The 12,280-nt window shown below is 39.7% G+C and overlaps 1 protein-coding gene across 2 annotated transcripts in view; it reads right to left on the reverse strand.

Annotated features, from left to right (window-relative positions):
• COP13 (Proteasome component (PCI) domain protein) overlaps nucleotides 1–12,280 on the reverse strand; it is a 60,435-nt gene that overhangs the window by 5,959 nt on the left and 42,196 nt on the right. Inside the window, exons 7-10 of one of the 2 annotated variants that reach the window (XM_011626713.3) lie at nucleotides 6,352–6,414; nucleotides 1,669–1,758; nucleotides 1,410–1,568; nucleotides 1,018–1,139 (exon numbers count right to left, since the gene is read on the reverse strand). In XM_011626713.3, the coding sequence (XP_011625015.2) occupies nucleotides 1,018–1,139; nucleotides 1,410–1,568; nucleotides 1,669–1,758; nucleotides 6,352–6,414 (434 nt within the window). The remainder of the gene's footprint in view (nucleotides 1–1,017; nucleotides 1,140–1,409; nucleotides 1,569–1,668; nucleotides 1,759–6,351; nucleotides 6,415–12,280) is intronic. The other variant, XM_088846788.1, reaches the window with a different exon arrangement.

Below are 12,280 nucleotides of genomic sequence, written 5' to 3' on the forward strand. Positions count from 1 at the left end.
TATTTTTCCTCCATTCGTCTGGCATTTTCTTTGTTCTCAACACCTTGTTGAAGAGCTTTGTCAGCCAGTCAATGCCAATTTCCCCCATACACTTCCAAACTTCTATTGGGATACCAACTAGTCCTAAAGCCTTTCATATCTTCATCCTTTCAAAAGCTTCTTTCACTTTCGACATCCTAATCCTATGAATGTATTTATGACCTCCGCCATCACTTGTACCAAGAGCCCCTTCTACCATCATGTTCCCATTGTGTTCGTCATTTAATAATTTGCATCACTAGTCCTATATACAATCAAATTTAGAGGGTAGAGAACGACAATATCCATCTAAAAGTAAAGCATTATGCAAGTTTTCAAGTAAAAAATCAAGGGAAATTTATCAAGAGTACACCTTACTTTTCAACTATTTAACCTTTGACCCATATGCTTTCATTTAATTTCAAAATGCCCATCAAAATACACATGATTTTGAATTGGAATACTAGATTTCATTTAATTTCAAAATGCACATCAAAATACACATGATTTTGAGTTGGAATACTAGAAAAATGGTAAAATGTTAAATAGTTAATAGTCTACGTATGTTGATAAATTTCCCAAAAATAAAAATAAAACATAATAAAAAAAAAGAAATGTGTTAAAAAGTGAAATTATAAAATTAAAAAAAAAAAATCCTTTTACCCATTGCTTTCATTTAATTTCAAAATGCCCATCAAAATACACATGATTTTGAATTGGAATACTAGCTTTCATTTAATTTCAAAATGCACATCAAAATACACATGATTTTGAGTTGGAATACTAGAAAAATGGTAAAGTTTTAAATAGTTAATATTCTAGGTATGTTGATAAATTTCCCAAAAATAAAAATAGAACATAATAAAAAAAAGAAATGTGTTAAAAAGTGAAATTATAAAAAATTTTAAAAAAAAATTGTATTTCCAACAAAAATCTTAGAGCAACTATCAGTTGACTCGCATTTGTAAACTGATGGCACAACAAAAACATAAGGCATACCTCCGAATTGATGAGTCAATATGCTCGATCATCTCAGAAGTCTTATACTGCTCAGGGTCTTCATGAAAGCTCACCATCCCATCCTTCTGGTTGATTGATGCGAAAATCTCCCCACCATGAATCTAGAAAAAATATCCAGAGAAAAGATTGTTGTTTGTTTTAGGGTACACAAGTTTTGTGGGACACTTTTGCCAAAGATGTTTCCCATATGAAAGCCCCGTCACATGGGAAACCACTTTCATCCAAAATAGTTATGACAGCGCTTCCCCCGGTCTTTACATTGACAAAGCGCTCTTGGAACACCACTTTCTCAAGGTGTTACCACTTTCTCATGAAACAAACATAAGTTGATTTCTAAAGATTCTAATGCTCCTCTCAAGTAGTGAAGATACCATTTGAAGCACATGCAATTCAGCTTGCTTGGATGTCTCCAATTGCACTGTGCTGGCAATATCTTGGAGGGATAAAGTCAAGTAAGTTTGTGTCAACCGTTGAATATTACGCTTGTATAGAGACAATACAACTTGCTTTACTAATCCGAGATTGACATCCTGAAAAAACATTGAGGTGCATATCAAAGATATGACCACATAAATCTTCATATATAGAAATGCAAAAGGCATTAATTCAAGAAGTGAATCAAGACCTTACAAGTTTAAACTTATCCACGTGAGTCTCAAGACATTTCTCCACTTCTGAAATCTTTCCAGTTGCATAGCTATTGGCTAAGTCAATGTATGCCTGCCAACATAGAAAATAGCTTTGCAATAAACTTTATATGAAGTACTTCAAAGGACTTAAAAGAACAATATAGCCAAAATAATGTGATAATGAGTAACGGAATGGTTGAATCTCCATATCTCAAACAACTGGGGGTCACATCCATATTCTGCATTAAATGGGTGCATCAAAACAATGTGGCCCCAACAGATAAATGATGTCACACATCCTTCATACTATACTATGCAAAGTGAGAAGGAAATGACAAACCACACCCATCAGTCAGTTGAAGAACGTAAAGCACATGCATGCTTTAGAGTACCAGCAACCAGCAAAACCCAAAGAAAAATGTCCCTTTCCAATGAGTACATGCAGATCAGAGTTCATTATCTCCAAATCTCCCTAGTTGGCAGGGCACAAACAACTTGGAAATCCAAAGATATCATCTGCAGACAGATTACTAGCTGAGACTGGTGTTCAAAAACGCAGAGGCGGCGCCTAGGAGGCTAGAAGTCCTGACGCCTAAGGGGGTCGGCTAGCTGCCTAGGCAGGCGCCCATATAGCTGGGTGGCCCTAAGGGAATGAAAAACCACAATTCACAACCCTACAAAATACAAAGGCCAATATTGGAACGAGTTATGACGGGTGGATTTACTGACTATGTGGTTTCGTTTTTAAAAAAAGTTACTTTTTGTCATCTTCATCAAGCAAGGGTGTATTTGTAAATATCACTAAAAGGGAACGGGTACTATCACATCTTTATAAGTGGTAAAGTTGAAATTTTTACTAAAAGGCAAGGGTATTCTAAAACCAAATTCCAGGACACTAACTTCCAAAATATCATTGCACTTTCATAAAACGTTCAAATTTACCCTTAATGACTAAGTTACCTATTAAAATAAATTTTAAAACAGAAATTAAGATTTTTTTTGATAAATACACCCATCACAACTATTTTAACATTAACTTTTGCATTTTGAGACGTTGTTAACTCTAGATGAGTGATTTTATGTAGTGCTTCTATAATAATAAAATGATGAAACAATATTAAAAAACTATGCTAGCCCGTTTGTTTGACCCTAATTTGTAAACTAATACTCTTTTCATTTTCATAAATAACCAAAAAATATGAAAATGCACCCTCACGAATGCTTTTTTAACCCACTTAACATAGGGCGTCCATTTGGTGAGATGCTTACAGCTAAGCCTTAGAAGAAACTCTTGAATTTTGTAGATGGTTGTGTTACCATTAGATGAATAATGTTAAAAAACATTCACTCAAAAAATATAATGTTAAAACGCAAAAAAAAACTGATTTTGAGTTCCTAAAGGCCTAGATCTTAAAATTCACCAAATAGACAGGATTCATTGTTCGAGGGGGGCTCATGTTGACCATATGTAAGGTACAAATCGAATTTTCATTTTTTTAGGACTAATTGTTTCGATGAAGAGATTGCCTATACAAAGTTTGGGTGACACAAATGCCACAAACATGGTTTTCTAGAAGTGTAGTTTAATATCATGAAAATGAATGGAAGAATTCATTTCAATTCTTTCTTCTTTATATTTCTTTGATTCTTATTCATCAATTCAATCTTTGTGGATGAATTAGATGTGCTTAGATACCACTTTTTTTCTTTTCATGTCCAAGATCAAAGAGTAATTAGTACACCTTTAGTATACCCAATCAAGTAAATTGACGAAAGCAAAGTCAAAATAAATAGATATATATCATGCATGACTATGGGACTAAAAACTCCAACCTAACTCATTCTACAAGTCGAATCCCTCCCTCCCTCCCTCCCTCTCTCTCTCTCTCTCTCTCTCTCTCTCTCTCTCTCTCTCTCTCTCTCACACACACACACACACACACACACATTATGGGGATCATGAATAGCTTGATAAATGACATTTTTTAGGAGCATGCTCAAGAGGCCTCAAGACTTGCTCGCTACACCAAGAAGCTCGTCAAGAACAAGCGCCATTAAAACATAGAACTAGAAGACCAAAGAATCATGGCATGAGAGAGCCTCTCTAATGGTGGCACACATGTACCCTGTCAAAACTCCTTCCCCACTCATTCCCAATATCCAGCCTTGCACCCATTCCCATTTTGAAATCTCCATCTCTGTACAACCCCAAATCAAGCCTCCATCTCTCCAAAAACCCACCTCAACTCTTAGGGATGAGAATGGGTCAAATCGGATCAGGATATGCTTGGATAAAGATCCAGATCTGAATAGTATGGGATGATCCGAATCCGGATCCACTGAGATCCAAAATGTTCAAACCCAATCCGGATCCAAAACTATACATGGGATCCGGATCGGATCAGATCCACTTGGTTTCATCTTTCACAGCAACAGTTGATGAGTCACAATAGGGGGAAAAAAAAAAATTGAGAGAGAGATCTCAAATTTGGTGGATTTTACAGGTTCTTAAGAGGTCCCTCTATTAAGCCATCACAATGCGCAGATTTGAGCAACAAAACCAAAGATAATTTATTCTATAGGGGATTTGAAGAGCTGCAACAAGTGTCAAAAATCAGAAAAAATAACTAAGATGAGAGAGAAATCTAGTTTTGATAAAAAAAAAAATTATGCTCACAAGGACCCTAAAAACATTGATAACAATAAAGAAAATTAGAGAACGGAGTAGGCATACCAGTTTGGAGCAACTGTAATTCAATGGCGAGAATTTGGTCACTCACCTTTTCCTTCAGACTGTGTTTCAAGGCATAACTGTTTGGGACTTTGCTGTCAACACAGCTCCCCTCTCTGTCAAAAAGATAACGGCAACCTCAAAAAGATAACGGCAACCTCCGATACCCCACCTCTCTCTCTCTCTTTCTCTGTGTGTGTGTGTGTGTGTGTGTGCGCGCATGATAAAGAGAGGTCCTCTGGCTCCTAGTCTCCAACAAGAACAGGGGGAAAGAGAGAGGAGATAAGAGAGGGACACTTGCCTCTATGTAACACCTTCCCCTTCATCTTCCTCTTCTACAAACCCAAACCATATATCATCTCATTGCTCTTGCAAATCCAAGGAGAAGAAGAGGGGAAACTAAAGCTACAAGGAGAGAGAGAAAGAGGCTTTCTTTTTGCTTCTTTGAAACACCAATTGCCCCACCATGCTCCATACCACTATTTACAGGCAAAACCATCACAATACTCCCCGTTCCATGATCAAGAAACGCAAGGTCTACTCTTGGAAAACCGACATTGCCAACTCCCTAAAATGTTCGTGGATATGGAGGCTGAGCAGCCATTAAACCACCTTTGAAACCTAGCCTAACCATTTGGTGCACCAAAATTTGGATCAAAAGCTTGAGTCACCATCAAATTTGGTGGCGTAGGTGGCAGAGAGAGGTTTTGGCCAAACCCCATTCCACCGCCAATAACATTGGCAATAGAGGCTAGGCGCAGAGCAATGGCATGGGTTTACAAAGAAACCCTAATCTAATTCGTGAGTTTCGTGTTTAGGGAGAGAAAGAGGCAAGGATCCAATCCCCACCGTTCATCTTCCATAAACGTATGGTGGGGATTATATCTTCTAAAAGTTAAATTATATCTTCAGTTTGTACCAGATCCGAATAGGATCCAAAATTCAGGTTTCGGATCCGGACTAGGTAAATTCACAGCCCTATCAACTCTGCTACCTCCAAACTCCCAATTCAAATCCTCCATCTATCCAAGTACCCATCTCAAGATCCCCACCCTACCTATAAAAACCTTCATATCTTCATTTCTCATGGGTTTTAAGAGAGATAAAGACAGAGATAGGGAGGGGTTTTTTTGTTTTTAGAGAGAGAGAGAGAGGCTCTCATGGTTTAGAACGAGAGAGAGGGCAGACTCTTACGGTTTAGAGAGAGGGGCTTAGGTGCGTTCTCAGAGAGAGGGGCTAAGTTACCTTTTATGATTTCAGGCATTTGGGCCATCTACAAGCCATTGAATTCAAACCCGACTCGGCCTGGAAATAGACCAGGGCCCAAGGCCCGAATTCTAGAACCAACCCGAAAGCCTGTGGCATGGCCCAAACCATTGGCCACCCTAAACTCAGGATGTGCCTGCTACTTTTGTTATATAATTTTTTTTATAGTTTTGACACGCGACATATTCTAATGCAATAAGAACATGGTTTAGAAATAGTGAAACATTGGATTCCAATCCCATGCTCTGAATCCCATTAAAAACACTTCATTACTTTTTGAAGTTCTCCCACAAAATTTGAAAAGTCCAAGTTCTTCAAAGTTGACGGTTTACGTCAATTGCTAACTCGATTTTCATGGTGACTGAGACAACTGCCAGAGTTTGAGTTCCTAAACAATGATATACATCCCAATAGCACGAAAGCTGAACAGTTTGAATTTCTAACATAAACATAGGGATCATAGTTTGTCTCAATTAACGGATCATAGTTTGTCTCAATTAACAATAAGGTTCAGAGTTATGTCCACCCTGTTGATAAGGTACACTAAATTTGCTGAAAGATTAGGACCCAAGTATCACTTTCTAAATTACAATGAATGTCTACTATAAAAACAATGTCCTCTTAAAAAGCCAATGATATTGAATGGGAGGGTATGCTTACATGCTTTGGAATGGTTATAGAAGATACCTGAGCGTAGGTCTTCAGAGACCTTTGTGCGACAGAAGAAGTGTACTTCGGGAAAGGCAGAACCTATTAACCGAGATCAGCCAAATTTCATAAGAACGTATATATGAATAATTACAAAAGGAAGCATCTAACTAATTCAATTAAATATAATATTAAAAACTAAAAATGCTAAGACAATTACAAATTCAATCCAAGTTTTTCCTTGTCCATTACAATTCAGTCCATGCTTTACAAATCAAGTGAACTAATTTGTAACAATGATTTGCGTAGAACTTGGTATATCCATGATTTAACTAGACAGCCTGTTAACAATGAAAGGATTTATTATTCGGCTTCGATTATGCATTAATGTGTAAAAACATGAGAGCTTTGAGGAGTTGCAGTGGATGTTCATGGAAATGTTGGGTGAAGATGGGGGTGTCAAGCTCTATGCTACAAGGGTTATAGTGATAGGCCCCATAGCCTTGGGGTACATCAATTTAGAGAGGGAGAGCTCAATAAGAAGCTATGGAGTTCCTTAATTTACAGAAGTTTTTAAGACCTGGTTTATGTTGTAAAAGACTGTTTTTTTTCTCTCTAAATGACTCTTGCTCCATTTTAGGGGTCTTGTGCAAAACATGTAAATATGGGAAGAAAGATAGCAAGAAGCCATTCTTGATTAAAATGAAGCGGAAGAAAGTTGTCCCTAATCCCACTTGTTTCCTTTGCAAAGACTTGTATTTGGGCTTCTTCTTGCTGGAGGGGATGTGTTTCCCATCTTTGTAAAAACACTATTTCTAGTTTATCTGACATTGGGAAATTAGAAGACACTACATCCTAAACGATGAACACCTGGTAATAAGGCCTCTCATGGAAATTATCCCCATCCATTTCCTCCACTTTGGAAACTCTTTTCTTCATCTATACCTCTTCATAATTCAAGAATTCAAGTTCTTTTGACCATACACATGCATATCCAGTGCCCATAAATTATTCTCTACCTTACATATTTCAAAATCAAATTACAGTATAAATAACAAATTTCCTGCCCTTCAAAAGATTTTTCACCTTTTACTATTCAATTATATGGTACATGTGAGATCTCAAAGACCTAGGGCTGTATGTAATACGGAATATCTTGAGAAGTTACATATCTACTTAATCAGGACCGTTAACACATACATGCATCACATGTTTCATGCAGGTCACTTCTACATACAATACCTTTCCAAATGTAGTTGTATAAAGGAATAAGGGGCATAGGATAACTTCTGAGGGAATGTGATGAAAAAAAAAATAGAAAGGAAGTGACAACATGTGATAACTATCAATTGAAGAAACCAGAAGCAAATTGTTAGCACAATGGACCATATAAGTTTCTGGTATTAAATGTGATAGAGAGAGAGAGAGACCTCATAAGTGTGTGAGTGTTCATTCCATGAAACTCAATAAGAAGAGATTGATCAGTTCGGAGAACTTGAGAGAACAAGGGATAGTTGACGTTTCGTGGTTTACTGCTCAAATGTTTGAAACATGATGTACCTGTTAGAATGCCTAGTGTACTTCAACTATCAAGTACATCTCTCTCAAAGATTGCCGAAGCATTCTCCTCCTCCACTACATCTTAGACCAATATGCTCGTCTAGATGTCTGGCCTCATCCTCTAATAGCTCCAAATAAAGCTATTCATTTGGAATGTTGGATGATTAGGTGAACCCTCAAGAAGAGGGTGGTACCTTCTTTCTCGCACCAAACCTCACATGAGGTCTTGGCTATTGAAACTAAATCTCCCTCCCTGCGCTCTCTGATATTCGCAGAGGTTGGGGGCAGGTGCCCTATCAGTGAACCTCTCTTAAGACTTAGGCTCTGTTTGACAAAATTGAACCTAAATATTCAAATCTATGGAAATCTGAATAAAGCCTATGCCAAATATGAATTATATATTTTATTGATATGTGCTTTTCTGTGCATGTTTGATTATATTTTATAAAGAGAAATAGGGCGCAAGCAATATGCATCACATGACTCCATGTCTTTCTCTCTCTACTTTCTCTTTGCAACCCTAACCAGCAACCCCTCTCTATATACCACTAAGTAACAAACCTTTTCTCTCTCTAATGGTAACCAGTAACTAGGGTTTGCCCTTTACTCTCAACTCCTAGACATTGACTCCTCTCTTTCTCTCTCTTAAAAGGTGCCATTGAGAGGCTCCACTGGCTCCATTTCTCTCACCCGACTAATCCAAAAACCTAAAGTTTCCTATTCAATTCTCTTCAAACCGCATTTGGTGGTGGCGGGCGCAATCCTCTCTCCAAAAGGAGCCATCGACAATCTCTCTAGCCCTACTCAGAAGACTAGGGTTCATGCCACCTCTCTGTCTCACCCTTCGTAGTGATTTTGTAGGATAATTTCAAGATTTAAATTATATTTTTGATTGAACTATTTACCATGAAAACAAAAATGAATTGGGCGTGCATATCTTTTTGTACTTATGCTTGACATGACCTGACCGTCAACAAGGACATCCCTTGTTAACATCTGATGCTTGGCATGATAACAACCAATTATGGCAAACTTAACCATTAATCCAAAGAAAAAGGACTGAATTGGGTCTAGGTAGCCTCTACTTGGTGCCAGGTAATTTGGAGGGGCAGAAAAAAAATAGAGTTGCTCGACCAATGACTATCCTTTTTTGTAGCACAAATTTTAGATATTCTGATTTAATAAGGTTATGGAATTTGAGGTTTGATGTTGGTTAGAAATTCAAGGTTCCTTTTTATTTTCCATTTATTTATATTCTGAAGACCACTGGTTTTCCAAGAACACTCGCTTTAATTTCCAGTAAATTCATGTTTTTTGGGTGGGTAAAATTAGGGGTAGTTAAGTTGCAAGAAATTGAGGATTTTTTGCGAGAGAATTCGCTTCAAAAATGTTTGCAATCAGGGGTCCATAACCCCAGAAAAAGAAACAATGGAGCGTTTCCACTACATACTAAGATTTGCCATGTTTCAATCCATGGAGTTTGTAAAGTAAGCATTTTTGACAAATTGAGGTTTTCCACAGTTTTTTACCAGGATTTTGTAGATTGTAGAGGAGGGATTTCACAGGGTGCGGAGAGAGAAAGATTTGAAGACTAGAGAGAGTCATATAGAGCAGAGAGAGAGTTTCCTCTGAGAGAGAGAGGGCCATTATCGAGATAGAGCGAGAGAGGGTTGGGGTCACCGCTGATAGAGAGGGGGCCTCTACCAGATACTAGAGAGGGAGAGAGATGAAAGAGGGAGATAATGGCGAGAGACAAAATTTTGACAGAGAAACCCGCAAAATCCAAATAAGAATTGAATTCTTGAGGATTCAGATATTTGTGAGTTCTTTTTTTTTTTTTGAGTGAATTTAACTTTTGAATTGTTGTAAGAGTATCATGAGACAGAAAAGGGGCCCGAGAGCACCCACAGGCCGGTCTCTCGATCAAAAAATAGGTCAGTATACAAAGACCCTATACAAAAAAGTGGGGCTTATAGACTCGCCCTATTACAAGCAATGTACTGAAGTAAAACAAAACGTGAATTGCCCCTGGTGGTCCAGAGCAAAAAAGGAGATGGACCGGCGACTGCTATTGAACAACAGCAACCCAAAAAATCTCGATTAGGCGAGGGCATCTGCTAGGGCCCTAGCTCCATCCTTCACCAGAAGATCAGCAAACTCATTGGACGTCCTCCAGATATGCTTCCAGTAGACGACCATATCCCTGCACATGTAAGCAATCTCGTCAAACATTGAGGATAGGTACCACAGGGGTGGTGAGAACCCAGCTTCCCAAGAAATGATATTTTGGGCATCCCCCTCCACAAACAGGTGTGATCCCCAAGAAAGGTTGAAGCTTTTTAGGCCCAATAGCAGAGCCATGGCTTCGACGAACTGAGAGTATTCATGGCCTAGGTGAGCAGGACGTTGCCTTGATGGTAACGATAAACTCCACCAGCTCCAGCTGGGCCAGGGTTCCCCAAAGAGCAACCGTCGAAGTTTAGCTAGATCGAGCCAACTGGAGGAGGCAACCAGTTGTTATGTCTTAGAACCCTATGAGGTTGGAGGTTGAGGATGTTTTCCCATTGGCTGAGAAAAGTGTTTGCTGCTATCCCAAAGAAGGCCACGTGGTTAGAGGCCCAAAAAATTAGTATGGAAGTAACTTTGTGAAAGAGTGTTGGAACTTCATTTTTGCTGCAGTGAAAAATCATGGAGTACCTTTCCAACCAAATAACCAAGATAGTGGCTGCAATAGCAGCCTTCCACAAGGTTCTCCCAGCTTTCGGCCAATGAGAGACTAGAGACGAGGAGATCAGAATTGGGACCGAAGGTGAGGTGACCCATTGGAGGCCGAACAGCTGAATTAAGAGACTCCACAGGTCGTTTGCTAGGCTACAGTGGATGAAATGACGTGGGTTTGATTCCTCCTTGCACAGACACAGTGCGCACCTGTTGGGGATTGGGATCCCTTTGTTTTGAAGCTGGTCAACTGTGAAAGCCCTTTGGAAGCAGGCAATCCAATTGAGAGCCTGAACTTTAGGTGGGGCGATGGTGGACCAGACCTTTGAAAGGACCAAGGTAGGGTTGAGTGGAAAAGTGGGAGGTTGGATAAGTTTTTTGTAAAAGGAAGCCACCGAAAAGGTTCCTGAGGGGGAAAGGGTCCAAATAAGAGAATCCCTCCCAGAGAAAACAATGAAGTTGGAGTGGAGAGAAGCCGAGAGAGAAATGAAGTGGCATGTTTCTTCCTCTGTGAGATTTCTTCTGAAGGAGGGGTTCCAGACTCTGCGATCCCCGAAAAGAACCATTTCCTCAGCTATGGTGGAAGCATTGTTGGAGGCAAGAGAGTAAAGGGAAAGGGGAAGAGGTCCCTTAGAGGAGTGTGGCCTAGCTAGAGATCTGACCAGAAGCTAACTCTAGTGCCTGCTCTAGAATGGAGGCGAATATATATTTTGAACAAGGAGAGGGAAGAAGCAAAGGACTTCTACGCTCCTGAGGCCCTATTCGAAGTTCTCCCCTCGGGCACCCAAACATCTTCCGGGATCCTATATTTGTTGCGGAGAACCTGTGCCCAGAGGGAGTCGGTCTGAGTAGCCAATCTCCACCACCATTTCCCTAATAGAGCTAGGTTGTATTTTCTGAGGATTCTAATCCCCAGCCCCTCCTTGAAGTTTACAAAGGCAGACCTTGTCCCATGAGATGAGGTGAAATTTAGTTTTCTCGGCTTGACCAGACCGGAGGAAATTCCTCATCAGTTGGTCGAGGTGATTGGCCACCGAGGCAGGCATGTGAAATAGGGACATAAGGTAGACTAGAGAGTTTGCCAGGGTTGCTTTAACTAGCATGGTACGGTCTGTGAGAGAAAGGTATCTTCCTTTCCATCCTACCAAACGCATGTCTACTTTGTCGATCACGTGGGACGATTGTCTCTTTTTTGGTTTCCCAAGCCCAAGGGTAGACCAAGGTAGGCAGTGGGGAAGTCCTCCACTTTACATTCCCAATTTGGAGTTAAAGCTCTGGTTCCAACATTTGTGAGGGCTACCCCCATCATCTTTGATTTGTCTATGTTGACTTTGAAGCCCGTTGCATGCTCAAAGCATTTTAGGAAAAGCCTCAGGTTTTCTATTTCATCTGGTTTAGCATCAAGGAACACCAGCGTGTCATCTGCATACTGCAGATGAGACACAGTTGGGCCTTAAGAACTGCATTTGAAGCCTGTGAGAAGGCCTTCCTGGTACAAATGATTGAGTGATTGAAGACTTCGGCCGTGATGTCAAAAAAGAAAGAGGAGAGGGGGTCCCCCTGGAGACCTCGAGGAAAGGAAAAAACCTTTTGGAGCCCAGTTAATGAGGATTGAGAAGTGAGGATTAGAGTAGCAACCCCTCATCCACTTCCTCCAAAGGTCCCGAAACCTTATTCTAGACATAGTTTC

The sequence above is a fragment of the Amborella trichopoda genome, chromosome 9 (genome assembly GCF_054954075.1).
Source record: "Amborella trichopoda isolate Santa Cruz 75 chromosome 9, AtrichopodaSantaCruz75HAP2 v2.0, whole genome shotgun sequence".
Lineage (NCBI taxonomy): Eukaryota > Viridiplantae > Streptophyta > Magnoliopsida > Amborellales > Amborellaceae > Amborella > Amborella trichopoda.